This window comes from Dicentrarchus labrax, unplaced genomic scaffold (genome assembly GCF_905237075.1).
Source record: "Dicentrarchus labrax unplaced genomic scaffold, dlabrax2021, whole genome shotgun sequence".
Taxonomy (NCBI): Eukaryota; Metazoa; Chordata; class Actinopteri; family Moronidae; genus Dicentrarchus; species Dicentrarchus labrax.
In genome coordinates, this window is record NW_026136715.1 from 23,795,667 (window position 1) to 23,823,247 (window position 27,581).

Sequence of the window (27,581 nt, forward strand, 5' to 3'; positions counted from 1 at the left end):
CCGAGAGCCCGAGGTTGGTCAGTGTTGACAGAAGAGCAGCATGAGACCCTTCCCTGCTCGGATCATGCAAGCATGGGGATATTTGGAGAAAAAGACAGTTTGACAGCTCACCCGAAGAAAAGGTAAGCACAAAGTCTGTTTTCCACTCAAGAGCCTGTCAGATACTTGGAACAGCACAGGCGTCATAATTTGCAATGTTTTTTATGAGGCTTGACTGAATGTGGTCATGTGAAATGTGTCTATAGAACACACGATGTAATGCAGTTTTACCCTCTGAAAAAATAACTACAGCAATACACCAGTCAGTATAATAATGATACGAATTCTAATACCAATACTCCTATAAAACAACTTTATATCACAAGAAAAGTTAAGAGACTTTAGGAGCATTATAGGGATTGTAAAGTGTAAGTATAGGACAAAGTGCAACACAACATAAAGTACTGTAAGATGTCTATAAATTCACAATTGACCATAGATAGAATGTAAGCTCCCATAGGAAGACTATAGGACTGTGTTTATGATCACAACCACAATAAGGTCACTTTAAGTAACCACTGAGTACCACAGACACACTAAAAGTTCTTACAGCAATATTAATGGAATGTAACTATGTTTTTTTTCTGTACGGGGTTGTAAAGTATATCATTGAGGATGAATGCAGGTTGAGGGAAGGTCACACCCTGAGCTGGCTTGTTGCCTGCTTCTACAGTTGCAATTCTAAGTACCATATGAATAGAAATATAAATAGAATAGAGTTGAATAGAGTGTCGCTGTGATTTCCCCCACTAATATGAAACACAACAGATGGCTGATGAGTCCTTGGTCAACATATGGGAACGTCACAGTACGTCAACGCAGAGATAAAAGCGAATGGCATGCGACTGTAAAGATGGGAAATATTGCAGTGCTTTAGTCATTTACAATCCAAGCTGATAGTGTTCATGTCATCAGCAGAGCTCCAAGACTCAATCAAGCTGTACATACTAGTATGAAACCTAAATATTAATGACTTAAAGTTTCTGCTTTCAATGAAACCACTCAAAATGATCAATCAAAAACAAGCTTAAACATATCTCCCTTACAGACTTATGGTGAACTAACAAAACTCTGCACATTAAAGAATGGAGCTGGATTCCATTTGACATTCAGTCCAGATCCAAAGCGGCAGCATGGAGTTAAACAATGGAGGGTACATGGAGGTGTAGATACACAAGGCACCCTTGAACATGTTCCCAGCAGGCCTTGTTTTCTCTATGAATTTGCATTTCTCCTAGGTGATTTTCATTCACTTTTACATGCAAGTTAGCAATCACCAGCAAACCCAACAGATTTGCAGGAGTTGCTCCTGTAAGTTCATACCGCTTGCTGGGCTTGATCCATCCAGAAAAGGAAACCTATATTCTGTTCATATGCATTCTTATTCTTAATTACAAACTAATGTTATTCTAATGCCATCCCCAGCCCCTGCAAAATTTGCAAGGCAGCTTTTATTTCGCCAGCAGATGCTATTTCCATGTTTGTTTTGTGTGTTTATATCTTCAATTGGCTCAATTTCAGTGTCTTCAGGAATACCCTTTAGTGTTGCCAAGTTGTAATCCTCACACCCAAGAAACCGATCTCAGACCAGGCCCTTACTTGACTTTGGAATACCTCAGAATGATTCCTGGACTCTACAGTCTGACTGTAGGTCCGCCCGTGGGAAACTATCACCCCCACCCCACCAGTGTCCCAGTGTGTCTTTGACTGGAACAGCCTGCTCTTGCCAGGCAGCAATCAGTATATTAATAGGTGCTTTGGCTGCCACTTTGGTCCCAACCCCCACCCCGCTCTCTCCATTTCAAACAACATACAAACCAACAAGCCTTGGCCATTAGTTTGAACAAAACCAACTGCCCTTTATTTTATGCTATATAGCTATAACAATTGTTACTAATGTTACTAATTGCACTTGTTGCCACTGTAAGGGATTCAAGCTGCTTATCAACCATCTTATTGATGAAAAATGTTGAATTGCATCCCATTTTTTTTTAAAGTGAGGAAACAGTAAAAACAGTGACAAGTCAAGGAAACTAAATAAAGACAGAAAGGCATAGTTTGCTTATTCTCAGGAGGAAACTAAGGAAAGATAAAATTAGATAATGGGCTGAAAAAGGAATCAGAGTAGATGCTTTGGTGGTGAACGTGGTGTCAGGCTGACCATATCTGAGAACTGTGTCAGGGCGTGCTGGCTCCCACACTGATTGATAGGTGGGGGAGAGTGGCATTGGTGCTGATCTTCTTATCTCCCAGCATAGCCTACGGGCATCGGCTGACTGGTGGGAAAGCTTATGTTTGGTTGGGTAGTTCATATCATGGTTTGACCATCTTGCTTAGGGAGCAATGATTCTATTTTCCGCTCTACTCTGTCTATGCTGTTTTTATAGCCCCAGGGACAAAAAAAACAACAAATAAAAAATCAAAAGACATTGCATGGCATAGGTCCAAGCTGGAGGAGCTATTTTTGGGTCCAGCTATGGGAAAATAACCAAGTCCGTAATCATTCATACACGGATAGCTCGGTTGCTGTAAATCCCGGTGGTGTGGTGTGCTGGCTCTCATAAGTGATTTACAGGATCAGACAGTCTTAAGAGCCCGCTTTCTACATAACTTAACTTAATGCTGGACTTTAACAATGCGGACAGAAGATGTGCTCTCGTTCGGAGTGGAAAATAGGTACAGAGCCCCAAAACCGTATGGGAGATGTGCAAAAACACTATATTTTTTGCAGATCAACTCATGTTCCAGACACGTGCGTCTCTTTAATGCTTTCTGGGGGACTGCATTTGTTCTTTAAAGGCACAGTGCATCCCGTCTTATCCAGTCACCCCCTGCCTGCAGGTTGAAGTGCCCTGTCTGAACTGTAATTGAACCTTCTTGTGGCTATTGCATAACAGGATCTGTGTTATGTTGGTTTTTGGCTCAATGTGCTACATACTTGGTTAGCAGAAATAATGTTTTCATGTGGTGCATTTCAATGTATTTAATCAGTTACAAATGTGTCTAATGTTTGTGGTACTTTTAAACCACTTTGAGCTAATTGTTTTGGTTTAACAGCACCTTTAATGTATGTGTGAGTCTCGTAGTTCTTACTCCAGCAGCAGCAGGCAGATTGATGTCAGCAAAAATCGAGCTATACAAGCTTATAACCTGACTTAATTGGACTAATTATTGAACATCTACTCATCAGGTGGCCAGAAACACATCTCCAAATTACTACTAATGTCGCTCTGTGTGTGCAAATGAGAAACGGTTTCCTGAAGGTCTCAGCATTGTTATAGCACGTAGGCCTACTTGTCTGCATCTGATGACACATTCCTGACGTTGGAATTTGGGGGGGCTGCATCCAACAATTGTTGTAATTTTCCAACACAGACAATCGCACAGTCATGTTTTATTTACACATCTATGGGCCAGGTGTGTGGGGGGGAGGCCCTGTGTGATGTTATACTGTGTTGACATAAATTATATGAATGTTCAGTCTCCTTGCTGGTTGTTCTGACGCTACTGCTTATTTTTCTTGCGATGAAAGTCATGAGAGATAAGGGAGGCCATCTTTGACAGCGCTTTGCGTCCAAGCATGTTATTATTGTTAATGCTAGACATCTGGTTTACTGGGGCACCGAAATGTTATGGAGCCATTAACGCCTGTGCTTTTGCTTCCAACACAAATCAAAGTGCCCGCTTGAAGAAAGGTCTATTATACAGTGTTTATTCTTCATCTGTAATCATAGTTTTGTGGAATGCCGCTATCATTAATACACCTGTGAGTTCACTGCTATCAAAATGACTGCTGTGCAAACGGTCCATTAATACGGCATTAGTTGTTCTTCATGCTGATAGCATTTTATGAATTTAGAATGAGAATAGATGTTTACAAATGTGTGGTTATTTGGTTTGATGTTGACATCTTTTGGGCGTTGAGGCGTGAGGTTTCAGTGTCATTGAAAGTTATATTTTGGTTATCTCATTGCACACAGTCAGCAGCATTACCTTCAGATTAGAGCTGCAATGATTAGTCGATTAATCGATTGGTAATCGAGAAAAAAATGATTGAATTATCACTTGAGCAATTTTTTTTAGGCAAACATGGCCAAAATTAACTGGTCCAGCTCTTCAAATGAGAAATTGGGCTTGTTTTATTACTGTGATGACGATGATAGTAATGTGAGCTTCTTTGGGTTTTGTGCTTTTAGTCAAGGAAACCGAGATGTTTGGAGATGTCACCATGGGAACTTGTGATGGTCATTTTTCTCAATTTGTTGACATTTCATAGACCAAACGCTTAATTGATTGATTGAGATTTGATCATGAAAATTTTTTGCAGCCCTACTTCGGATATAAGATTTCTGTCTTAATTATAATAATAGTAATAATAGACTTTGAAAAGTGAGGAAGTTTATCAGAGACTTAAAAGTCTATAAGGGTGTTAGCTGTGTCCCTTCCATGTCCCTTTGTGTATGTGTAACAATGGCTTATTTTTAACCTGTGGGGCTGTTTAGAAGTGGAGAGGGGAGAGAAGGGAGGAAGTGGTCGCAGGATGACAGAGGAAGATAGTAGCATCCTCCTCAACCTTCATCCTTCCTCTGCCTTCCCTCACATACAGACATATGTACAAACACACACTCTTGGGGTTTGTGTTGCTTCCCTGCGGTTCTCTGGATCCCCTGCTGGAATATAAAAATGATAATAATGTGTGAACAGATGCACACAGACACTTCCGTGGTCCCTGGAGAGCTACAAGATGGAGCTCTGACAGTTTGACCTATAAGACAGTGAACTACAGCAGCTTATTACAGGGAACTTGTAGAACTTGTAGAGTTCAGTGTCAGTTCTGAATCTTAGAGTAACTCTGACAGAACTAGATGGGTAACACGGAGCAGATGAGAAAACATGAGAAAAGAATAGCCAGCACTGCAATAAGTCCAATTTTGGAGGTTGGGAACCCTGCCCTGAACTGTATCGAATGTAGATAAAAGCAGCTCCAACTGCATGCTACAAACACATTGTTGCACCAGTATTATTAATCTAATAATGTCATATATAATACCATATCTGACAGAGGGGCAATATTTTGATACTTTAAGTCAATTTTGGTGATAATAATATATTTTGAATGCAGGACTTTTACATTGCTGTATTGGTTTATACATACATATATATATATAAATATATATGTAGTTTTTAGAGCTTAGTAGATACAATAGTTGACACAGAAAAATAAGTTTGATAATAATAATTATTAATAATAATTTTACAAGGTGAAATAAAAACATTTCTGGTTCTACTGTAGCTTCCTAAATGTGAGTACTTGTTTCTTCGATAGTAAAATGAACATCTTTGGGTTTTGAAGTCCATCCCCTCGGAAATAATATCAGCAGAGTCATTGATAGTGAAAGTAATCATTAGTTGCAGCCCTAGTTGGGTCTGCGGAGGGTCGAATTGTATTTTTCCTCACAGCAATAGCTGTTTACCATATTATAATAACTGCCAAAGGTTAAAATTGACCAATCCTTTCACAGCATCACCACAAGTAGTTTCAAGGAGACTAAGCTTGGCATGTTAATGAAGGTTAAGCCCACTGTTTCTCATTCTTGGTCAGCTCTGGAGTAATTGGCTGTGTATTTTTGCTCCCTCTGGGTCTCCCTGGTGTTGTGTTTCTGGTATTTTATCTTATCTCTGTCAAACACTCCCGTCTGCAGCACAACACTCTGTGATTGTTCCTTTTAGTGCTATTTGTTTAAGTTATCATGAAAAAAAAAAATCATTTAATTATAAAATTATATCTTTTCTTTGTTGACAGCAGCAGAAGAATTCTATTCAGCTATTTGCTCTTACGGCTGTTATTTTAAGCTACACAGTTTGTTTTCATTTCAGCTTTTAGTCCAGGCTTTTTGTTCTGTTTTCCCTTAAGCATATCTGGGTGTCTGGATTTTCCCAAATTAAGTGCAATACTTCCCAAAAGAAATTGCTTCCAAATACTTCATGAAGGCAATTTTACATTTCCCTATGCCTTATATCAAAGTCCTTCCACCCTGCAAAAATGGAGGCCTGGAAACGCCGCTCATACTGTACCCCGAGCAGTAATGATCTCTAGGGTCGGGACAAAATCCTGTTTTAAGGTCACAGCAGCATCTGCAGTCATTTCACTGGGTGCATTGGCCATTAAAACTAAATCTGGTGTAGCAGGACAACAGTATTTGGATTTCCCATCATTCCATCTGATGACCAATGACCCCATGAGAGTAGTATGACTCTCACAGTGAGGTTTAAGGACCAGGATTCAAAGATTACATAAAAGTACATTAATGGTCCTCAAATAGAAAATTCAATCTAAAATGTCCTGTGGGTTTTTTTTCCACTCTGGTGGTTACTGACCAAACATAAGGTTGGGGTTTGCTAAAAAAAGTTTCAATGATCTAAAACAGGTTTTTGGCTTGCTGTGATGACTCTTTCACTAGAAGGTCTTGTTCTCCGGTTAAAATAATTACTACTTTCCCCATGTGCACACACACACACACACACACACACACACACACACACATATCAGACTTCTGAATGGAAAATGACCATTCCTTGGATGTTGTCCAAAGGCATTCTGGGAAATGTTGGACGCCACTAATTGATTTAGAGGGAAAAAGCAGGTTGAGAAAAAAAGGATGTACAAAAAATGTCAGCAGTTCATCAGTAAATAACACGAATGGATAAAATATTGCAGTGGTGATATTTAAACATTGGAATGAAATGAAAAGGGTGGAACACCGGCCAAATTACCTCATAGCCAGCAAAGCTTTTACTAAATTATTGATATTGTTCTCCCACTTTGTTGTTTGCTGCCAGGGATTGCTAGACAGTGTCAGACTACATCCGCCTCAGGATGAGTCACTGAGAAGTGCAGTGTGTATTTTATCAGATAAAATATATATGTTCATATGGATCTGTATGTTCTACCCCCCAGCAAGAACACATTGCACTAGGGCTGCACTATATGGTAAAAACATCATATTGCGAATATTATGACAATTGCAATTGCAAAATGTATCACGATTAGTGTGGGAATAATCATTTGTGCATCAATATTAGTTTCCACTGAAGAAAAATATTAAAATCATGATGAAGTGATTTTTTTTTCCTTTGCTGTCTGTGCTGCACAAACATGTTTATTATTTTTTTGCTTAATTGTGCAGCCCTCCATTGTGCTGAGAAAGGGGAAATTATTGGCACCAGTCTCTCTTTATTTTGAACCTCTGGCTTATCATCGAATCCCTTTTGTTTTTAGCAGGAAAAAAAAGTTCCGTGACTCTAAGCCCTGCCACAATACTGCTGACACTGACTTGTCCTATGATCATAAGGCATCATATGAGCTTTTGGCTCAGGAGATGTGTGTTCGATTTCCTCAGTTGAGGTTTGTCTCCTTTGGAATGCTTCTAAATATAAAGCACAGGACCCCGAGGCCACAAACACAAGCCTTTATATTCTTTGTTTCTGGGGTGCATGTCCCTCTTTGATCCAATCAAACCATTCGAGATGCACTGATAAAGGGCACACATAATATGAAGCCTCCCTCCTCTTTCCATTAAATACACTGTTCATTTTGGCAGATTTTGCACATCTTTGCTTTAAACCCTTGTGAAGTTGCAGTGTGTATGCGTCCAAAACTAACTGGACAGTTTCATCATTGCAATTTTTGTGTCTATGTTGCTAGGTGTGGGATTGCTGCATACAAAAGACACATTAATCAGAAACATCACCTACCTTGAGCTCCGTGGTTGCCAAGAGACACTAATTCTGCAGCTCTTTCAGCCCCTTCTCATACCTCAGCAGCTGGTTTCAGCAGTAGCTTTAACAGCAGATTGTATTACACATATGGCTGGCATTACGGGGTCTGATTTGGGCTTTGTGAAGGCTGATACTCTTGTTAGTATTTTCCTAATTAAAGCTGCCAATAGTTTATGGTTTTCTTCTGTATTCTTTTATTATGAGTTTAAGTGTCCTACACATGGTGTACTCGTGGCTCAGTGTTGTTTCTACAGCTGTTACCAGACAAGCAAAGCATGCATTCCAGTTTGACAATGAAAGCTCTCAGACCATCTAAACATCACACTGGAGAAAGAAATCAGGACTCCTTTAAAGGAATACACTGAGCTTTATCTGGAGATTTATCAAGTACCAGACACCAACAATTAACTCATGATTTACTTGTAGGTCTTTGGCCGTGGTGCTACTTAAGAGTATTTGTTCGGGACTATTTTCAGTATTTATGTCGGCGAGATGTTGTATGTTTATGCATTATAATAAACTACAGTGCCCATGTTCATTGTAATGAAGTAGATGTCACCCAGTGCAACTTTTGGCTCTCTGATGTGTTTTTAATCTTTTTGGACAACAATGGAGCTCTATGGCACAGAGGAATAAGATATATCAGGCTTTGTATACACAGTGCAGTACTTGTTAGTAGGATCATGGGATTTGTTGAGAGTAAGACAAATATTAAAGATCCCTAGAATTAACCTTTAAAGTAAACATGGCTTTAGATTGCATTTTATCTTTTAAAATGAGTATTCTACAGGCTACAAGAGAAAGACAATATTTGTGAAAGAGTACTTCTATTTAGCATTCCTCAATGTTGTCGGAGTCATGATGGCAGTTTGAAAGATTTTTCTACATGAAGCAGACAAAAAAACAAAAGGCTTTCTACAACCTTTTCACATATACTTACCAAGACCTGTAAACACAAGCTGATTCCCCTTTGAAGGTCATTGATGTGTGGGTGATTTCGTTGTCTATATGCCCTCATCACTCTCCTGTTAAGCTGATCAACAGGATATGAAATGAAAGCCAAAGAGGCTGGGCACAGTTAGAGAGACACACACACACACACACACACACACACACACACACACACAGAGCGACTGATAAATGTTGGCAGCAGTGTAGGAGAGAGAAAACAGAGGCAGGTTGAGAATGTAATTAGAGGAAAGCAAGAGACATCGAAAGGGTGGTAGGGCTGATGTGTGTGTGTTTGTTTGACCCAAGTTTAAACTCCTCTTTCCCTCATGTCCCCCCCAGGACACAAAATACATAGTTAAAGGAAAAGGGGAGTTTAGACACTGATCAAATGCACACTTCAGTCATAACCGACAATTACCTGCTTCTCGTGGACGATACCAATAAGATAGCCGATAATTGAAAAAATGGATGTTTTGATATTCTGTAGCTCTGACCTAACTTAAACTAATCTGACATCTCAGTTCTGACTCGTCAAATGTTCATCAAGTACAATAAAAGTATTTAAAAAAACTTCACAAATACTTTCACAGAACGTAAAGCCTATCAATTATTTTGCATAAGAATTGAAAATAAGTTATTATTGTGGACCGATAATGTATTGGCTGCAATTCATAACAATATAAATTTCACATTAACGGCTGATCATTTATCTGCCCTGATCATTGTCCATCCCTCATTTTATATATGTATGTATGTATGTATGTATGTATGTGTGTGTGTGTGTGTGTGTGTGTGTGTTTTTTGCCTTTATTGGATAGGACAGCTGAAGATAGACAGTAAGGGGGGATGACATGCAGCAAAAGGCCACAGGTTGGATTCAAACCCATGGCCATTGCAGCAAGAACTCAGCCTTGGTACATGGGGCGCCAGCTCTACCTGGTTAGCTATGAGGGAGCCTGCATCCCTAATTTTTAATGTCATAGCATTTCATTGATGCTCTTGATTGCCTCATAATTAGAGGTGATCACCCTGGAAAAAAAGGACAAATGACAACGGATAAAGGAAGTGAGAAGGGTAGCAGCCATTCCGTTTGTATTGTCACCAGAAAACAAATACAGACCGAACTACTTGGATTCAGTTCACATACATTGTACACAGAGTTCGTCAGCGACAATGGCGCACAGCGAGCATAGCCAAGGTATTATAATGTGTGAGTGTGTGTTTCCTTGGATTTACAATGTCCTGATCGCGAACAATACATTGCTAGGGGCCACTGTGTACATAACAGATAGAAAGGCATTCATTGTTTGGGTCTTATTGAATGGAACTGTAATTATAAATGAACGTCTGTTTGTGGGTGTTTGTTAATAGCAGTCGTCGCCTGAACTCAAACTGCAGTCCCAGGGAAAAGATGTCACACTAGTACAAAAATGTGCTGTTCTCAGCACCAACGATGGGGACACAATTACAATATATATATATATATATATATATATATATATATATATATATATATATATATATCAATCTCTTGGATTATCTCAGGTTTTAGCTGCAAGTCTTGAAACCCAGAATGAGAATGATATATGTGCTGCTGTGGCTTGTTGTCATATAAAGAGGACAGACAATACAAACCGCTTAGTGGGCAAAGTGGCTTCTGGTGCAGTGGGTTTAGGAGATGAATTTAAAGCATTGTATGCTTTGTGTGTGTGTTTGTGTGCACGTAAAAGAGAGAAAGAAGGGACAAAGGCAAGATCTAGAATGTCTACTCTTGACATTTTTTAGTAGTAAAGGTAGTAAAGGTGTTCTAATTCCAAGGGGCATGACATCTTTCAGTGACCAAGAGAAACAACCTGCTTGGTCTCCTGACACATGTTACTTCGTTTCTGTCAGTTACTTTCCAAAAGGAATTGGGGCATTAGCGTTTCACTTCCACGAGTGCTCTTTGAGGAGGAGCAAAGAATCCAAACTAACCCCCAGCATAAGCACATAAACTATACACACATAAATAATCCAGAGATAGCTATAAACATACATGAACATTAGATCTTATAGTCCATACCAAAAACCTTTCTGGGGTGGTGGGGGAAGTCGCTGCACCAAGCAGCGTTAAAGGAATAGGTCGACATTTTGGGAAAAATAAGCTTATTCACAAGTTTTTAGAGATGTTGTGATACTACTCTCTCATCGGACCATTAAATATGTCAATATATATTCCTTCTGAGTCTGATTGAGGCAAGCGAGCCAATTCCCACCTTTTTGCTAAGCTAAACTAAGCTTAGGCTCCCATTTAATGTCAGATATGAGTGATATTCCTCTCCTCTAATTCACTGCCAGAAAAACAAAGTAGTTTATTTCTCCAAACGAGTGAATTAGCAGCAAAAAATTAAGTCTAAGTGTTTGCTGAATATGATTGCATGTATGTTAGTGGTTACCTGGTAGCTACTCATGTACCAGGGAAATTGGTATCTAATTTATATTACTTTTTCCTAACTGTTAATAAGCAAATGGGGCAGTTGCAAATGAGCACATTACATAATGTAGCAGTTTAGAGCAAGTGTTATTTTCCATTGAAGAGTAGGCAGCCCTGTAGCCGTTTAAGAGAAAAAAACTGACAGAAATTTTTTTTTCCCCCAATCATTGGCTTTTACCGAGTTAGATCATAGAGCTGTCAATTTACTTTATGAAGTCAATAGACTTTGTTCACAAAAAACATTTTGACGTGCAATTACTACATTTCAGTTTAGAGGTGGAACCGAACGCAGAACCCAGGCACAGGAGTAGTAAATATCAGAAGGGCATTTATTGCAAGGGAAGCTGGGAACGGAGGTGAACGAGTAAAGACTGAAGCCAGAGAGCAGCGAGCAATGGCTGGGTTTACCGGAACAGGATGGAGGAGTGAGCGGGGGACAGCGTGGCTTGCTGGAGATGGCTGGGTTGAATGCAGCCAGGCAGATCAGCAGAGGGGTATGGTCCTGGAGTACAAGGAATAATCAGAAAGAAAACTGAATCTCAAATACTTGAGGAAGGCCTGAGCTCATACTGCAGCTGACTGAACAATCTGGGCGAAGTTTGAAATACCGGAGAGCTGACGAGCTGATTGATTGCAGGTGTGCAGATGAACAGGGCTCCAGGAACCAGGAGAGAGGGACAGGACACATACACACGACCATAGTAATAGCACCAAGCACAACACTAATAATTACTGCATTCTGTATAGTTGTATACAAAAGAGAAAGCCAAAATATAGACGTATATAAACGTTGAAATAATTTCTTAAATTCCGTAACACATTGAACTTGTCTGTGAAAGGACTGTGGTGTTGTGTTAAACAGAGGAACCCACAAGCAGAACACAAACAAAAGTTGAGTATGATTACCAAAGACAGGGCTTTATTGTAAAACCAATTGGTGGCTGATGAGATGGTGAGGTGAAGCGGGCAGGTTAGCTTAGGTGTAGGTGATGATTCTGAGGCACTGGGGAAAAAAAACGTATCTTCAGTATCACTAACTGGGCGAGAGAGTTGCTACCAAACATGTGGAAACAACGATCTGGCGGAGAGTGGATGAAGAACCAGGGTTGATGGCTGGCAGGTTCGAGCAGTCAGACGAGTGAGCAGGTAATCAGGGAGAGTGGGAGGAGTCCATACAGAGAGAGAGAGAGAGAGAGAGAGAGAGAGAGAGAGAGAGGAACACCAGGGAGGGGAAAACACTAGAAGCTACTGACCATAACATGTGGAGTCAGTCAGTATCTTTGGTTCGTTCACTGATAAATCATTCCTGTACTTTAACTTTTCCTTACACTGTGTATTGTAATACTGTTGCCAGGGTGATTAGCTATGCTGAAAGATACGACTCTCTTCAGAACATACAAATGTCTATTAATTTATAATGTGAACATATTCCACACTTGTGTGTTTATGCCCTCAACAACAACAACAACAACAACAACACAACTCATGACTCTCGTAGCGCCTTTCAGCAGTTTTTAAGGTTTTCCTCAGACCTTTCCTCATATTCTACCGGACATTTAGGACTTTCATCCTCTGCATGGTCGGACTTTCTTTAATTGAAATATGGTACATCAGGATGGTTTATCTTTATTAAAAGAGCATGTGAAAAACTATTCATAATTTAACACTGTATCTCAATATAATGCATTAGATTGGGTTAACATAAAATTCAATGGAAATCGTACATTTCTGTACATTTTTGTGTTTCTGCAGCTTGAAACTTTGACGTATATACACCATCATTGTTTCTCTTTTTTTAAATAAGATTATACAGGGGACCTTACATCCTCTACTGCACACTGTTCAAACTTTTTAAAATTCTGTTGTCTTTTATGTATGCATTATGTGTGCAAATAAAATAAATAAAAAATCTAAAAACTCAACTGTCAGGTCTTATGGGGAAATAAATGGAACAGAGCCATCGTTAACTTAGAGCAACACCTGTGTTCCTGCTATTAAGTCAAAATGTCTGCTGTGAATAAAGGAGGCAGCTTCATGGGTAAACAGCTAGCCTCCATCAAACGCCAACTTCCACCACTCTAAAATGTTTTATGTGTGTCTTATCATTTTAGCTAGGAAACTACTCACCTAGTTACCCTGGGTTTGAAAATGGCAGTGTTCTTTTTACGCCTTTTTGAACCCATCGTGATAGTCGGTTTTAATACACTGTTAAAAATGACCAGCTAGCACTATTAGCATCACATTGTGTTTTGTGGAAGACACCTACTTAATATATTTTCTGTCATTTATTCAAACATTCTGAACCTTTCTGCCATAAAAACATTGTCACTACAGACAATTGCTGAAAGGTTAGCACACATAAATATTACATTCTTCAACACTGAGAAGTTATTTACTGCAAATGTTTTAATTATCACCCTTGTGTCTTGGGGGGAGTAAAAAGAGCTTGCTTCTGTACAACCTTGGCACATCACTCCCTTTGGGTATGAGACGTCACACAAAATCACTGAACATTATGCATGAAAGTCTGCTCTAAATGCTCCCTCAAACATCATTTATTGAAATGCTCTGTTTCAGTTAAATCTGGGCTATGTCCTGTTTTTCCCTCTCTATGCTTGTGAGCGACCGTGACACTCACACGTTCCGCATCTTGTGCTTTACGTGAGCGAGTAGAGGTAGAAAGAAAAACGTCCAAACAAAGAATGAGGAATGTTTTTTCGTACTATTAAAAGCACTGGTTCTATTCAAAGCACTTGTTCCCGAAAGCCTCACACCATTGACGCACAGCATTCCCACATTGCTTTCTCCTCTATTTCTTCATCTCTCTCAACTGTCCAAATGTTTTCATTACTCTGGCCTCAAGAAGAGCTTCTTGGCTTGAATTTGAACTGTAACTGATTTTAACTGTCTGCCTGTCTGTGCTTTAGAACCACTTAAATATTCATCTTTATTTGTTCAGGGGGACATCAACATTCAGTTAATCTCAACATTTGTCGTTTTTCATTTCATTTGTTTATGATTCAGTTTATATATCTTTGGCTGGTTTTTACCGCTCTCTTTAAAAGTTAAACTTCTCTGCTCTTAAATGATTCTAAAGATTATTGTTTGGTTTGAAAATTGAATATGTCATCTGCACAACAAGCATTTGAAGTCAAGTAAAATAATTCACAGGGATGAAAGAGGTTCCAATTCCAAAGAGAAGGACGGGTTGCATATTACACCTTACTCCCCGAAGGCAAAGGATCACTCAATCACTTAGACATGTACTCCATTACTTACCTATTTACATACTGACAGTGTCAGAGCTGAACCCCAGTGCATTCCTAGCTGCGGGTCCCAAGCCTGGATAAATGGGGAGGGTTTGCGTCAGGAGGGGCATCTGGCGTAAAAAAAAGCCTAATCCAATCAGCTCTACACTGATGATACATTGGTAACTCCCACGAAGAGCAAGCTGAAAGAAACAAATGATGCACAGAAGCACAAGTAGCACAATTCTGCATTTTATTACCACCTGAATTGAGCATCTGATCTGTCATGTAAATATAATAATAATGAATAAAACCCATCACACTCTCCCACCAAAGAGACTATTATTGTCACCTCTCTCTTAAGCCTCCTTATTCTGAGTATTTATTTTACCCTCGTTTGACTTATTTGGTTCAAGAGGAAACACTAAAGGGAACTCGCTGCCCTTAACCCTAACCCACTCAGAAATAACAATAAACACACATCTGTTTGTGTGACCCTGAGTGGACAGTGGAGAGGAATGGCTGGTGGAGCATGAACTTCCTGTCCTGACATGAGAAAATACATACTGTAAATAAACATACATAAGCACGCTTGTAAGACCATGCACTCACAGTGATTTGAATTTAAATAACAGCAGGAAAAAAACACCAACGTACGGAGCCCCCATGTCCCTTTAGGGGCTCTGTAGCAACGTTTTATTAACATGGAATTATTAAACTGTGTGTGATGTTAGCTACGGACGTAAAAGGGTCACAATTGTATTTTTAGCAGCCAGAGTCATGGGACGGAGTCAAAATGTGTCAAAGTGGTGGACCGACCAGTCTGTTAGTCAGTCCACTTTGGCCCAGGAACTGTTTGGAATCAGTTTTGTAATAAATAACAGCTTCTCACAGGTAATAACATGTGGATACTTGGTAATCTGGCATAAAAATGTCTAATAATTGGATTGTCCTTGTTCTTTTTTCTGTTTTAGAAACATGTGGAGGACCCTAGCACTGTCACTGATAGTTGCACTGGTATTGGGCACAGAGGTGAGTGCGATTTGTGTGTGTGTGTGTGTGTGTGTGTGTGTGTGTGTGTGTGGGTGTGTGTGTGTGGATCCATAGTCCTCTCCTTTTCATTCTATATTTAGTTAATTGCTTTTGACACCCTGAGTGTGTACACATACAGTGTTACTTCTGTAATACTTCTTTATTACATTTTAGCCATGCATGTTTCTCTGATATATCCAACTGTTATATCATTTAGTATCATTTGATAAAATCCCAGTTATTACAAGCTATACTTTCTCTGGGACCTGTTGGTAGTAGTTTCTCATTGTAAAGTGACATTTGAGTCTAACAGGAAAGCTTACGTCAAGTAGAGCCATTCATCATTCTAACATCTCTAATATATATGTATTGTACTGTGTATGATTTTTTTTACCCAGGTGTCCCAGTCTGAGGATGTGGGGTCAGTGGTGGCTGTGGAAAGCGTGGAGTTTGAGGAGGAGGAGAATTACAGTGACATTTCCACCGTACTAGGAGAATCCCGACCCCAAATCTTGGCTGCTCAGTTTGAGTGCTACCTGAAGATAATCCATGACCCGCCACGTCTAGAAGAAGGTGATAAAGCTGTTGTTCTTTATTGTTTACTCACAGTCCAGCTGGAACTTACATATCCTTAATGGTATCAACATATTTTGCTTCTGGCGGATGGCAGATAAATGTTAATCACATTTTACAGACAAGTTGCAGTGCTAAAGCAGTTTTAATGAAATCACTCCCACTGCAGTTGTAATCACTTATAAAAAAGTAAGAGATTGAATTACAGGATGTCCTTCCAAAAGAAATGCTTGGATTACCCTTAATTCCACATGCTCCTGTTCTTTTAGCACTATACTGTCATACTAGGATCCGCAATTAAGATGTGAATGAGAAGGAGGAAAAAATATGACTTTCAGTCAATTATCCTCATGATAGTCTTACCTAGTTCCCAGCGTGTGCACACACTCAGAGAGATAGAGGGAGAGAGAGAGACAGAGAGAGAGAGAGGGGAAGTGAGCCTGAAAGAAAGGAAACTTGCCCTTTGTCTATTTTCCAGTGCCTGTTACTCCTGCTCAGTATTCACTGCCTTTGAAATGTTATTTTGTGCTCTGTTTCCCAACATGGCACTGTGCAACCTGGTACCACCAGGTTTCCGTCCATTGTTGACAGACTTTGTGCGGGCCAGCTGCAGTTAAATAGAGGTGTGACACACCGTTTATGTTGAATAGATAATTTATATGATTCATCCAGCCAGGAAGTTTATTAAACATTTAAAAAAGTACCTTCATGGATCTCTGTTGACATGTTTGCCACTGACAGCAGGCTCATTACATAACTGTTATAATTTATTGGTTGAGTGGTAATACATTACAATAGGCTTCAGTTTTGGAAATAAAATCCAAACTTACTTCTCGTGCCTGATTTAGTGCTCATAAAGTTCTAATTAGACAAGCTGAAAATGGCTCTAGAATATAATATTCATAGGTATGTTTTCATTAGTGTATAATCACCGAATAATAAGAATCATTGTTTTTTCGTTACCTTAGAATGAGCAGTTTTTATTTACAGAGGGAGCGGGTCCTCTTATATGAAGCCCGCCATGTTGAGCTGACATGTTTCTGCAGTAGCCCAGAACATTCAAACCAAGCACTGGCTCAAAGATAGGGCCTTTTCAAGTTTTCCTGGAGATTCACAGCCATTTACAGAATTAAGTCCCTCACTTAAAACAAGGAGTGGAAGAAGGTTTACACGCTGCTCTTTTTCCTCTCTTTATTTCCAGCCCTCTACCTGTTTGGGATTTCGGGTGACTTTATATCTAAATAGTGCACTTGAAGCAAGCAGCATTACATTTAAGTTTCATTTTAAAAAGCCAAGGCATGTGTTTTTGAGCTACACACACATCTCTAATGTCTAGTATCTGCAAGCTCTGCAGGTTCACTGTCATGTCCGTACTGCCCTCTGTAGGTTCTTACTGCAACCGTACGTGGGATGGCTGGCTGTGCTGGGGGGATTCATCTCCAGGGACTGTCATGCAGATGTGTCCTGAATACTTTGCTGACTTTGACCCTGCTGGTGAGGCAGCACACACACACACACACACACACACACACACACACACACACACACACACACACACACACACATACATATATGTATGTACACATATGCAGGCACAGCAGTTTATTTTGTGTATCTTGTATTTTCTTTTTGTTATTCCTAATTTCTCACTTAATTCAAACTGTAAGAAATATAACGTTTTCAACAGAGAAGGTTACCAAAGTGTGTAATCCTGGTGGCCAGTGGTTCCACCACCCAGAGAGCAACAGGGTCTGGACTAACTACACCCAGTGCCAGGCCCACACCAAGGACAAACTCAAGGTAAAACCATTGACAGTATATATATATATGTAAAGGAAAAACACAATGCAGTGAAACTGTGTGTGTGTGTGAGAGAGGATTTCAAAGGTTTCTCCATGTTTGGAGCACTTAAAAACACATTTAGTTTGGCTCATTTGACCAAATTAGAGTAGTTTCATTTGGTGGGATAAAAAAACCACAAAAACCAAGACTCTCTCCTCTTTCAAGTGGACTGGTGCAAAGTAACCACAAGACTTTTAAGTAATGCCTCCAAGTGTAGTTAAGTGCAGCCTCAGTTGCTTAATGTTCCTAGACTTTACAGTGTTGGCTGACTTGACCTAAAGCTTATAGCATTAACTGTGAAAGGACAAAATGCAACATGCAACCGTTGCACCTTTTTTGGCATGATGCCGGAAATGTAATCGGAGCAGGCTACAGGAAACAACACCAGAAGGCTTTCTGACAGATGTTGATATCTGATAGTCAAAAGTTACAAGTCCTTGGACAGCTGAGCATAACAACACGAACTGATTCACTGACTCATGTTGTGGGAACTGCTGTAAACACTGTAAACTACACTACTGCCCTGAGACTGTAAACTACAGCTAACAAGCTGCCTCCACCATGCTTAGCTCAAGTTACAGCAAGTGGAATCAGATTTCTTTAAAATCTCCAAACCATCAAAATCTCTATCCTGCGACTTTAAATCACACACCCTGATTGGCCCGTAGCTGGGTGGTGTCGGTGTGTCTGCATGAATCAGGGTGTAATACATACCATCCGCACTATGTTACACTAATTAATGTCCAATGTTCAAAAAGCTAAGATTGCTTTTTTTTGTTGTATAAACTTACAGTGAGCATCACAGGAAAACTCATCTCAATTTCCTCCCCCCACTTTACATCTTTGGAAGTCAAACTCGACATCTAACTCGCAGAATCTTGTCTGTGTGGAGTTCTGATTTAAGTGTAAATGTATTGTGAAAACCTTTTTAATGTTAAATAATTAAATATATGTCTAATAAATCAACTTGATCCACCTAGTGTCTGCATTTAGGATTTGTGCCACTTGGACAATCTTCCATGAATCTCATTTAACTGCTGTGACAGCAGTATGATTATTTCAGTCAGTGAATCTAAATTTATAACCATTCAGGAAACACTTTCTTTTCTGAATTTTCCCAAAAGGCTCATATTCTTTACAGATGTTTCCGTTGCTTTCTTTCGTGCTGCAAAGAGGCGATGCTTGCATGCTTCTGATAACATACTGTAAAGGTGAAAACTATGCAAACACTCTATATGCTTTCACCTGGCCTTAAAATAAAACCATCCTTAATATGTGGTGAATTTATTTATATTTATCATGAATAAACCATCTTTTGTCCCTTGCAGATTGCCATCAGTCTCTACTACCTGGCCATGGTGGGTCACGGTCTGTCCATTGTGTCCCTGATCATCTGTCTGATCATCTTCTCCTACTTCAAGTGAGTCCCAAGGTTTCTAATGTCTGATCTGACTCACTTTATACACTTAAACTTACTTTTCCGTCCTATTTCAGTGTCAGTGTGTGTATGCTAGCTCAGAAACTGGTATAGGCTGCTTGTATGTAGACCAATATATGGAAACAACATTGATATTTATAACATAAGCACACAACATTTCTATTATGGAATGAACAGAGAAAATAGGCTTTAATATTACTAATGTTGTTTATGTAAATTCCCTTCCCTATCCATGTTATGTAGCTGAAATAACATCTTTTAAGCTAGCAGGAGTGAAAACAGACATCCTGAAAATGTTTTATGTTATGGTTTCATTATGAAGATAGTTAGTTCTTAAATTATGTGCAGATTTTTAGGCATTTTATTATCTCAAATGGCTTGAAGAGTAGTTTATATAGCTGCCATAAATGGAGAAAAAAAATCTCCCCGGGCCCCCCAAGTTTTGGGCTAAGCCCAACGTCTGGCCCCGCCCTTAATATTGAATAACACTATGATTCTCTACAACTGAGCAATACTGTACTGTGCTGCTTATCAGTTTTATTGTGACAAAATGCAAATGTTTCAAAGGCTTTTCCATCTAATCAATCTAAAGAATGTAATTGTTGAGGAAAAGTACAATCACATTCAATATCTCACTCAGCTATGGCAATGGCAGTCCTAAACTGTTTGTATAAGCCTTTATAAAAAGAGACTTTTCCTAACATACCTTCCCTTCCCTCTGTCTGTTTCTCTCTTTCAGGAGTCTGAGCTGCCAGAGAATCTCCCTCCACAAGAATATGTTTCTCTCCTTCATCTTGAACTCCATTATTACTATAATATGGCTCTCGCTCACTGCGGGCAATAACCAAGCCATAAATGCCACCAACCCAGTGAGCCGCTGAATTTATCTTTCATCTATATTTCATCTTATCACACTAATACATTTAATAATTCAATTCCCCCATGTTAAATACATCCTATATTTAACTTGTTGTGCTCATTAGGTGTATAATCCACAGCTTAAAGCACTACTCAATCTGTGGGTGGCTCTCTGTTTTTTATTCTGGGTTTAAATCACATTGGAAGTGAAGTCTTACATTCCCTGTCCATCAGGTGATCTGTAAGGTCCTGGCTGTGCTGAATCAGTATACGTCTACTTCCAACTACTTCTGGATGCTGTGTGAAGGCATCTACCTCCACACGCTCATCATAGTGGCCGTCTTTGTCGGGGAACAGCAGCTCTTCTGGTACTATGTCCTGGGATGGGGTGAGTCAAGAGGATCTGCTATTTCACTTTCATTTCCAAACTATTTCCTTTTTGTTGTTTCAGTGTAAGCTGCTCCCATCTTGTGGTTGTGTAAAAATCAAAAAACATGTATTCCAAAACATGTTTCAAATTAAAGTGCCGAAACATAAATGTACTTAGAAGGCCACCTGAATGTATGAAAGCATCTGCAATTTTTCACTATATTTTAGCCTTGAATGCTTTTATTGCACTGAGAACATACAATTTCACACATAATTCAATACGAAAATGTAACCTTGAAGCCTAGATGTACCTGGGCTTAGATGAGTGGGCTTTTTATTTCAGCACTCATGCAGGCATCCAGCTCTTGTGTATCAGTAATGGATTCTTTTATGTCTCTGCAAGGCTCACTTTTTATATATATATATATATATATATATATATATACCTGTACAAAATAACCTGCCTGTAATGAGCATGGCGCATGTCCTATACGTTACTTAAAGGTCAAGTGTGTAACATGTAGGAGGATTGGCAGAAATGGAATATAGGGGAGCAGGTCCAATTCTAGTGACTCCACCATGTTGAACCATATTTGTACAGTAGCCCAGAAGGGTTAAACTGAACACTGTCTATTCATAGGGCCTTAATGCGTTTTTTGCTTGTTTCGTGGCCACTGTAGTTTCTCCCAACCTATTCACTTGGAACAGGAGGGTGAAGTGAAGGGATTGCAATCTGCAACTACGCCACTAGATGTCACTTTCTTGCCGTTCATTTCCATTCTTTATGCTAAGCTATGTTAACTGTCTCCTGATCTTCCTATTAAACAAACAGATATGCCTATCAATGTTCTCATCTAACTCTCAGCAAGAAAGGGAATGTGCATATTTCCCCAAATGTCAATCTATTCCTTTAAAGTTAGTTAAAAAATACTGTGTGACTGTTTATTTAAAACACATGTATCATCTATTCTGTTAATATTCTGTTTTACTTTTCACATGTTTACACATTGTGATGCAACAGCAGAAGCCTCTGTAGACATTCAGGATGTCAGTCTGATATTTCTGTCTGTGTTTCTCTCTGTCCAAAGGTTTTCCCATCGTTCCTGCCATCACGTATGCTGTGGCTCGTGGGCTCTTCTTTAACGACAAGTAAGATGTAGTATTTTTACTGTTCTTCTGACTGTCACAACTGTAAAGCCCGAGTCCAGATCAAGACCAGGAATGTTACAGCATGTAATGCATTCCATGCAGTAACCCACTGTAACATAACAACAGGCTCCCTCTCTCTCCTTCCTGTGACCTTCTGTTTACTCACTGTCAGGCTGAGAGGAATTGAAATATATTGATTTGCCTCATTGAGAAGCATTTGAGTGAGCCCTTTGTTTTCTGAGTGTAGTGCTAACAATGAATTCAGGCTTTCATGAAGCCCTCTGGCTTTTTTTTATGTCACTGTGCATGTGAAAGCTCACCGGGAAGGTGTTCAGAGCTTAACTTTTTCTCGCTCTCTGTTTGTTTCAGGTGTTGGATCAGCTCAAACACACACCTGCTCTATATCACTCATGGGCCAATTCAAGCTGCACTGCTTGTGAGTAATTAATACAAGTATATTATGTAAGGTTTTACCATAAGAATTACCAGGAAATGATCAGTCACAGATTTTATCTTGTCAGTCCCTCAAGGAAGTTGCAATGTTGAGATTGCAACAATTAAAGCAATCCATGTGAATTCTGTGACCTTGCAATTTTGTCCAGTCACTGCAACTTTTCTGCAAATTTGACCCAATCTCTGCTTGTTCCTTCAAAATGTACCTTGAAAACAAACTGCCTTTCAAATAGTTAGTGACAACAAAGGGCAGACTGGTAGAATTTGTTTACCTGAAACTCGTCATGCAAATGAACACTGTGGTTTAGATGTAAATACAAAATTAATTCAAACACACTGCTGTCAGTTTCTAATTTACAACCTTTATTGGCAGGACTGTTCATCAGAAACAAAATGACCAAACAGTACTGATATTAATATGCCACTGAGATGATAATATTTCATTTGATTTAGTAACTTGGTAATGGTAGAACATAGGGCCAACATACTGTACATCATTGTTCAGGTTTTATTACCAAGTCATTTTACACAGAAACTCTTAAAAATGATATTTAAATGCCATGGAAATCAGGAATCAGGAAAAGAGGTTATAGGAGACTCACTGCCATGAGCTTGGTACTTAAAGATGTGATGATAGTGCCACCACCAGGCCAGTCATTGTATTTCTTTAGATAGTATGCATACGTGCCTTCTCTTCAAGTTTAGTCAAGTTAACTTCTGTATATCAGTAACATTTAAACATTTCTATCCTTCTCTCTTTCTCTCTTCCACTTTCATTTCATTCACTCATCCCTCCGTCCATCCACCCACCATCAATCTATCAAAGGTTAACTTTTTCTTTCTCCTGAACATCGTCCGCGTCCTAATTACCAAGCTGAAAGACACCCACTGTGCTGAGTCCACAGCCTACATGAAGGCGGTGAGAGCAACTCTCATCCTCATCCCCCTGCTGGGAGTCCAGTACATCCTTTTCCCCTCGAGGCCAGAGGGACACATCAGCCGGGCCATCTACGATTTCTTTGTAAATGTCGTAAGCCACTTCCAGGTACAACCAGCACACAAAGGCTGATGCTTCTGCTCAACAGAGACTCATTCAAATCGTGGATGTATGAAACAAACTCTATGGTGATGTTTACCACATGAAAGATTTGACATTTTCTGTTCCAAGCACAGGTACTGTCTGGCATGAATGCTTTTAATGCCATTAAATGCCATTAAGCAGCAATGTCGAACTAAAGAGCACTTTCAACAATTTCCATTACACTGCAAAACATGAGAGAGCCATTCTGGGCTCTTGAGTTTGAATAAACAAGTGCTGTTTGGCCGCTTTTGGAAATTTGACTGTCAGCTGCTCCTTGTATTGATATTTGTAAAATTGGTTTCTTGTGGTGGCCATAAATCCAAAATTCACAGCAAGAAACAATGCATCAATTGGTCTATTTACATTCATTATTTACAGGATAGTCACCTACATCTGTTAACTTATTAATATTTAATCTGTCCTTTTACTTTGCAGGGACTCCTAGTGGCAGTTATATTCTGTTTCTGCAATGCTGAGGTACGTTAAAATTATAATATTAGACATAATAGAGACTAAAACCGCTAATAGATACTTAAGGTAGACTCAAATAATGTAAACTGTTGTACCATATACATGATAGATAGATTTATTTAAAGCTCCTACGAACTTCCATTTTGTTGAGCGGGGCGGCCCCTGTGGACAAAAGCAGTAGTGTTTCCACTACCTCATTTCATTGATTTCAAGGGGAATGCAACCGGATACGTCCCGGTGGCAGGCATAGAAGTAGCCAACCTTCTCACTCATGGTCTTGTTTGTTTAAACTGAGACTGTTTCCTAAGCACTTAAACAGTGCTTGTAGTAAGTTTTAATTCTCTCATGACTATCATTGTTGTCGTCCAGGCCCAGACAGCGCTGCAGAGGAAGTGGGCTCAGTGGAAGTCTGCCTGGGGCAAAACCGGATGGGGAGAAACACCTATTACCAACAACCACTACCGCAATTCCTCCATTACCGAAACCAGCCGCGCCACCATCAACTTGGAGCAGCCCACTGCTGTGCCTTCAGAAAACACATTCGTGTTCCAGCAGAAAGCCAACGGGCAGCAGAAGAACAGCAAAACATGCAGCAACGGGGAGGTGGACATGATCAACAAGTTGGAGACCACTGACATCTGAGTGGAGGTGATAGTTGTGGTGCCAAATACACACACACACACACACACACACACACACACACACACACACTTATATGTAGACAGAAGACTAAAAAAATCTGAAAAGCACTTAAAGAGCATGTGATGTTCATACACAGACATTTTTTGGACTCATATAAACTGATGAGAAATAATCATTATATCATGGTGTCATCCTGTAATCTTAGTGTAGTCATGGTTTTGTGTACATGTGTTCTGTTGCTGGGATGAAGTCCACTTATGTATTTCAGTATTTTTTGTAGTTTTTATAATGTATTTCCTGTTAAAGTTTAGAAAGATGCCAATCCCTGAACCTGCCATTTTGATATCACAAATGTAAAGCTGTGTGTTTGTGTAATCTGCTGCCTTATGAAGCCTCTGAATGCTTTACCCCACACACCACTGTGACCAATGAATGTCAAAGCCCACTGATGTGATCTATACGTTCTTTTACATGCTTTTATCTAAGACGGATAATATAATCATCAATGGTCTGCAGAAAGGCGGCAAGGAAATAAAAAACGTTCATGTTAACAGGATGAAACAACATAATCACGGTTGCGATTTCCTAATGACATAAATCGGACTCAGAGGAAGTGTACAGTGGCCAGAGGGCTTCAACTACTTCACTGTGTAGAGCCTTTTGGACTCAAAGCCCTAAAAAAGGCAAAACACAGTTACTACATATTTGGTCAAAACTGTTTTTACATGCCTTTTACCAAATGAAAACCTGAGCTTAAACCCAAACTGTAGTAACCACAGTGTGGTTGTGTGTGCTCCACCATGGCACATATTGCACTCTGTCACACAAAGACAGCACATTAGCTAAAGTAAAAAAAGGTAGCTAAGGTAAGGCTAGCTAGTGAAATAGCCTCAGCTAGCTAAACCTACATTTATTTACTGATTTTTCTCGGCTGTTTTGTGTAACTGAAAAATATAGATGATATAGATATTGATGACATCTGGTTACTTCACTTTGTTATTCCGTGTAACTCAATGAGACAGTAGTAAAATCCAGTCAAGATGGAGAAAAAAACGTTAAGCCAGCTAAAGTCCTGCTAACGGTCATTTCAGCTTTTGAATTCTATGGTTTGGTGAGGTTCAGTTACCTTTAAAGGACATGTTTCAATGTTTTAAATTGTAAATGAATACAAATATTATTAGTAGGTGGACAGACAGGGTTATGGTTAGCCGTTAGCCGTGGGTGGAGCTGAGTGAAGCATGGTAACTGTAACCACCCGCCTGTCACTATTCCCTTAATTATGCATAACTTTAAGCCTTAATATATTTTAAACCAATGAGTCACCCACCATACAGTTGACACGAGAAAGGAATTTAGCCATAGAGACCGAAACCGTTTTTTTGTACCGGGCTGTAAACATGTTTATTTCTGCTGTAAAGTTGGACATTTTAATATTGGGGCTTATGGAGTGTGACTCACTTCTGTAGCCAGCCTCAAGTGGCCGCTCAAGGCACTGCAGTTTTTGCCGTGTTGGCTTAACTTGCTAGCCACGGAGGTTGCTGCTCGCTTAAAATGAGTCCGTTTTACTGTTTGCCAGCCGTTGCAGCTTTAAACCTTTTTGTCAACTTCACTGTTTCTGAAGTATTGGCCTTTGTAGGACATTATGGTATAGCTAAAATTAGTTTAAATGCTTTATCCCCACATTATTGTATTATTGTATTTTGTTAAAGTTGATGGTCGCAATGTATGCTTACACAAATATTGCCAATATTTATTTACTTTTATGGCAAATAATCAGAGCTCATTTGAATGTGGAATGTACTCTGACTTTAATGATTCATACACACAGCTCATGTAGTTCAGTAGGAGATAAAACTGTGGCAATCCATTTCTCCATAGCATAACATCCTGGCACGACAGCTAAACATGTATGTAAAGTAGTGTGCAGCGAATTTTAAGCCTCATCTGATTTGATCTGATTTACTTCCTGGAACTATATTATGTGCTAAACATTACCGGCTCCACCTCTTCCCACTCTCTCCTCTGGTGCATAGATAATGAAGATGTGGAGTGCTGCAATAATTTCACTCATACTGAATCTCAGTCATTTGGGCCAATAAACAGCACACATACAATAGATTTAAAAGCACTGTAGTGTGTGAAATCATGTATGTAAGGAGTGTGAGGAGCTGTGTGTACTCCCTCTGACTTTGTTGCAATTGTTTGTACAATTGGTGGGAAAAATGTTCCTTTATCTAATTTACTACAATCTTCACTTTCTATCATGACATACATTTTATTGTAATACGGTGGGAAATCTGATGAAAACAAAGACAAGACAGAGCTACACATTAAGAATTCCATTTTAAAATGTGTCTGTGTCGGATATAGCTGTGGCAGATTAGTTTATAAATTAGGAATTAATGTTTTTTTCCATCTGCTATTAACTCCCTCTTCAATCAGCATGGGAAAGAGACAATTTCATGTCTTTATTACAGTATTATTATAGTATACTATATATATATATAGTATACAATAATAGTATATATATAGTATATAGTATGTATCCTATTGCTTTGTAATATTAGTCTGTTGTTTTTGTTGTGGCTGTTAAAATAGGCTGTTTCCCTGTTTCTAATGGTTTGTATGGTTGTTACAATGTCCTTTTTTTTTTCAAATGCATGAATACAATTTACTGCCACTTCACGGAGATATAATTTAATAGTTTTTCCATTGCACATGTACCGTGCTGTGTGTACACTGGCAGGCTACAGCAGCAGCACCTTTTCAGTTTCCACTGGAATACTGAGCGAGTCTTATGTTTGAAAGTGAGCTCAAATGTGGTGTTCTTCCAGGATGCACCCACACACAACGTACTGGTAACACAAATGTTCCAGTGTGGATACAGCAGGGTACACTGATGCACGGGGAATAAGACACTATTGTGGTAAGAAAACAGCTGAGTATGAGAAGGCTTTGTTAAAGAGCGGTGGTTCTCAACTCATTCTGCACAGGGATCCCACTCTGTATACTTTTGCCAATGCTGCCCAGTAGAGAAACAGCTGTCATGGACATATTTGTAAAGAAATTTGAGAAACATTCCAATAAAACGTAAAAAGAAATGTTCAATTCAAGCACATTATTGTATATATATATTTTTAACACTGCCATTTATTTGTGGAAATAAAGTTGTTTAAACATAAA

General features: G+C 39.3%; 1 protein-coding gene across 1 annotated transcript; it reads left to right on the plus strand.

The window, feature by feature from the left end:
* calcrl2 (calcitonin receptor-like 2) lies at window positions 1-27,581 on the plus strand. The gene is made up of 13 exons (XM_051426534.1): window positions 1-122; window positions 15,465-15,522; window positions 15,921-16,095; window positions 17,482-17,589; window positions 17,783-17,895; window positions 19,266-19,357; window positions 20,115-20,244; window positions 20,468-20,621; window positions 21,691-21,751; window positions 22,121-22,187; window positions 23,031-23,249; window positions 23,721-23,762; window positions 24,126-27,581. The coding sequence occupies exons 1-13, from the start codon at window positions 73-75 to the stop codon at window positions 24,396-24,398; spliced, it is 1,542 nt and encodes a 513-aa protein (XP_051282494.1). The 5' UTR covers window positions 1-72; the 3' UTR covers window positions 24,399-27,581.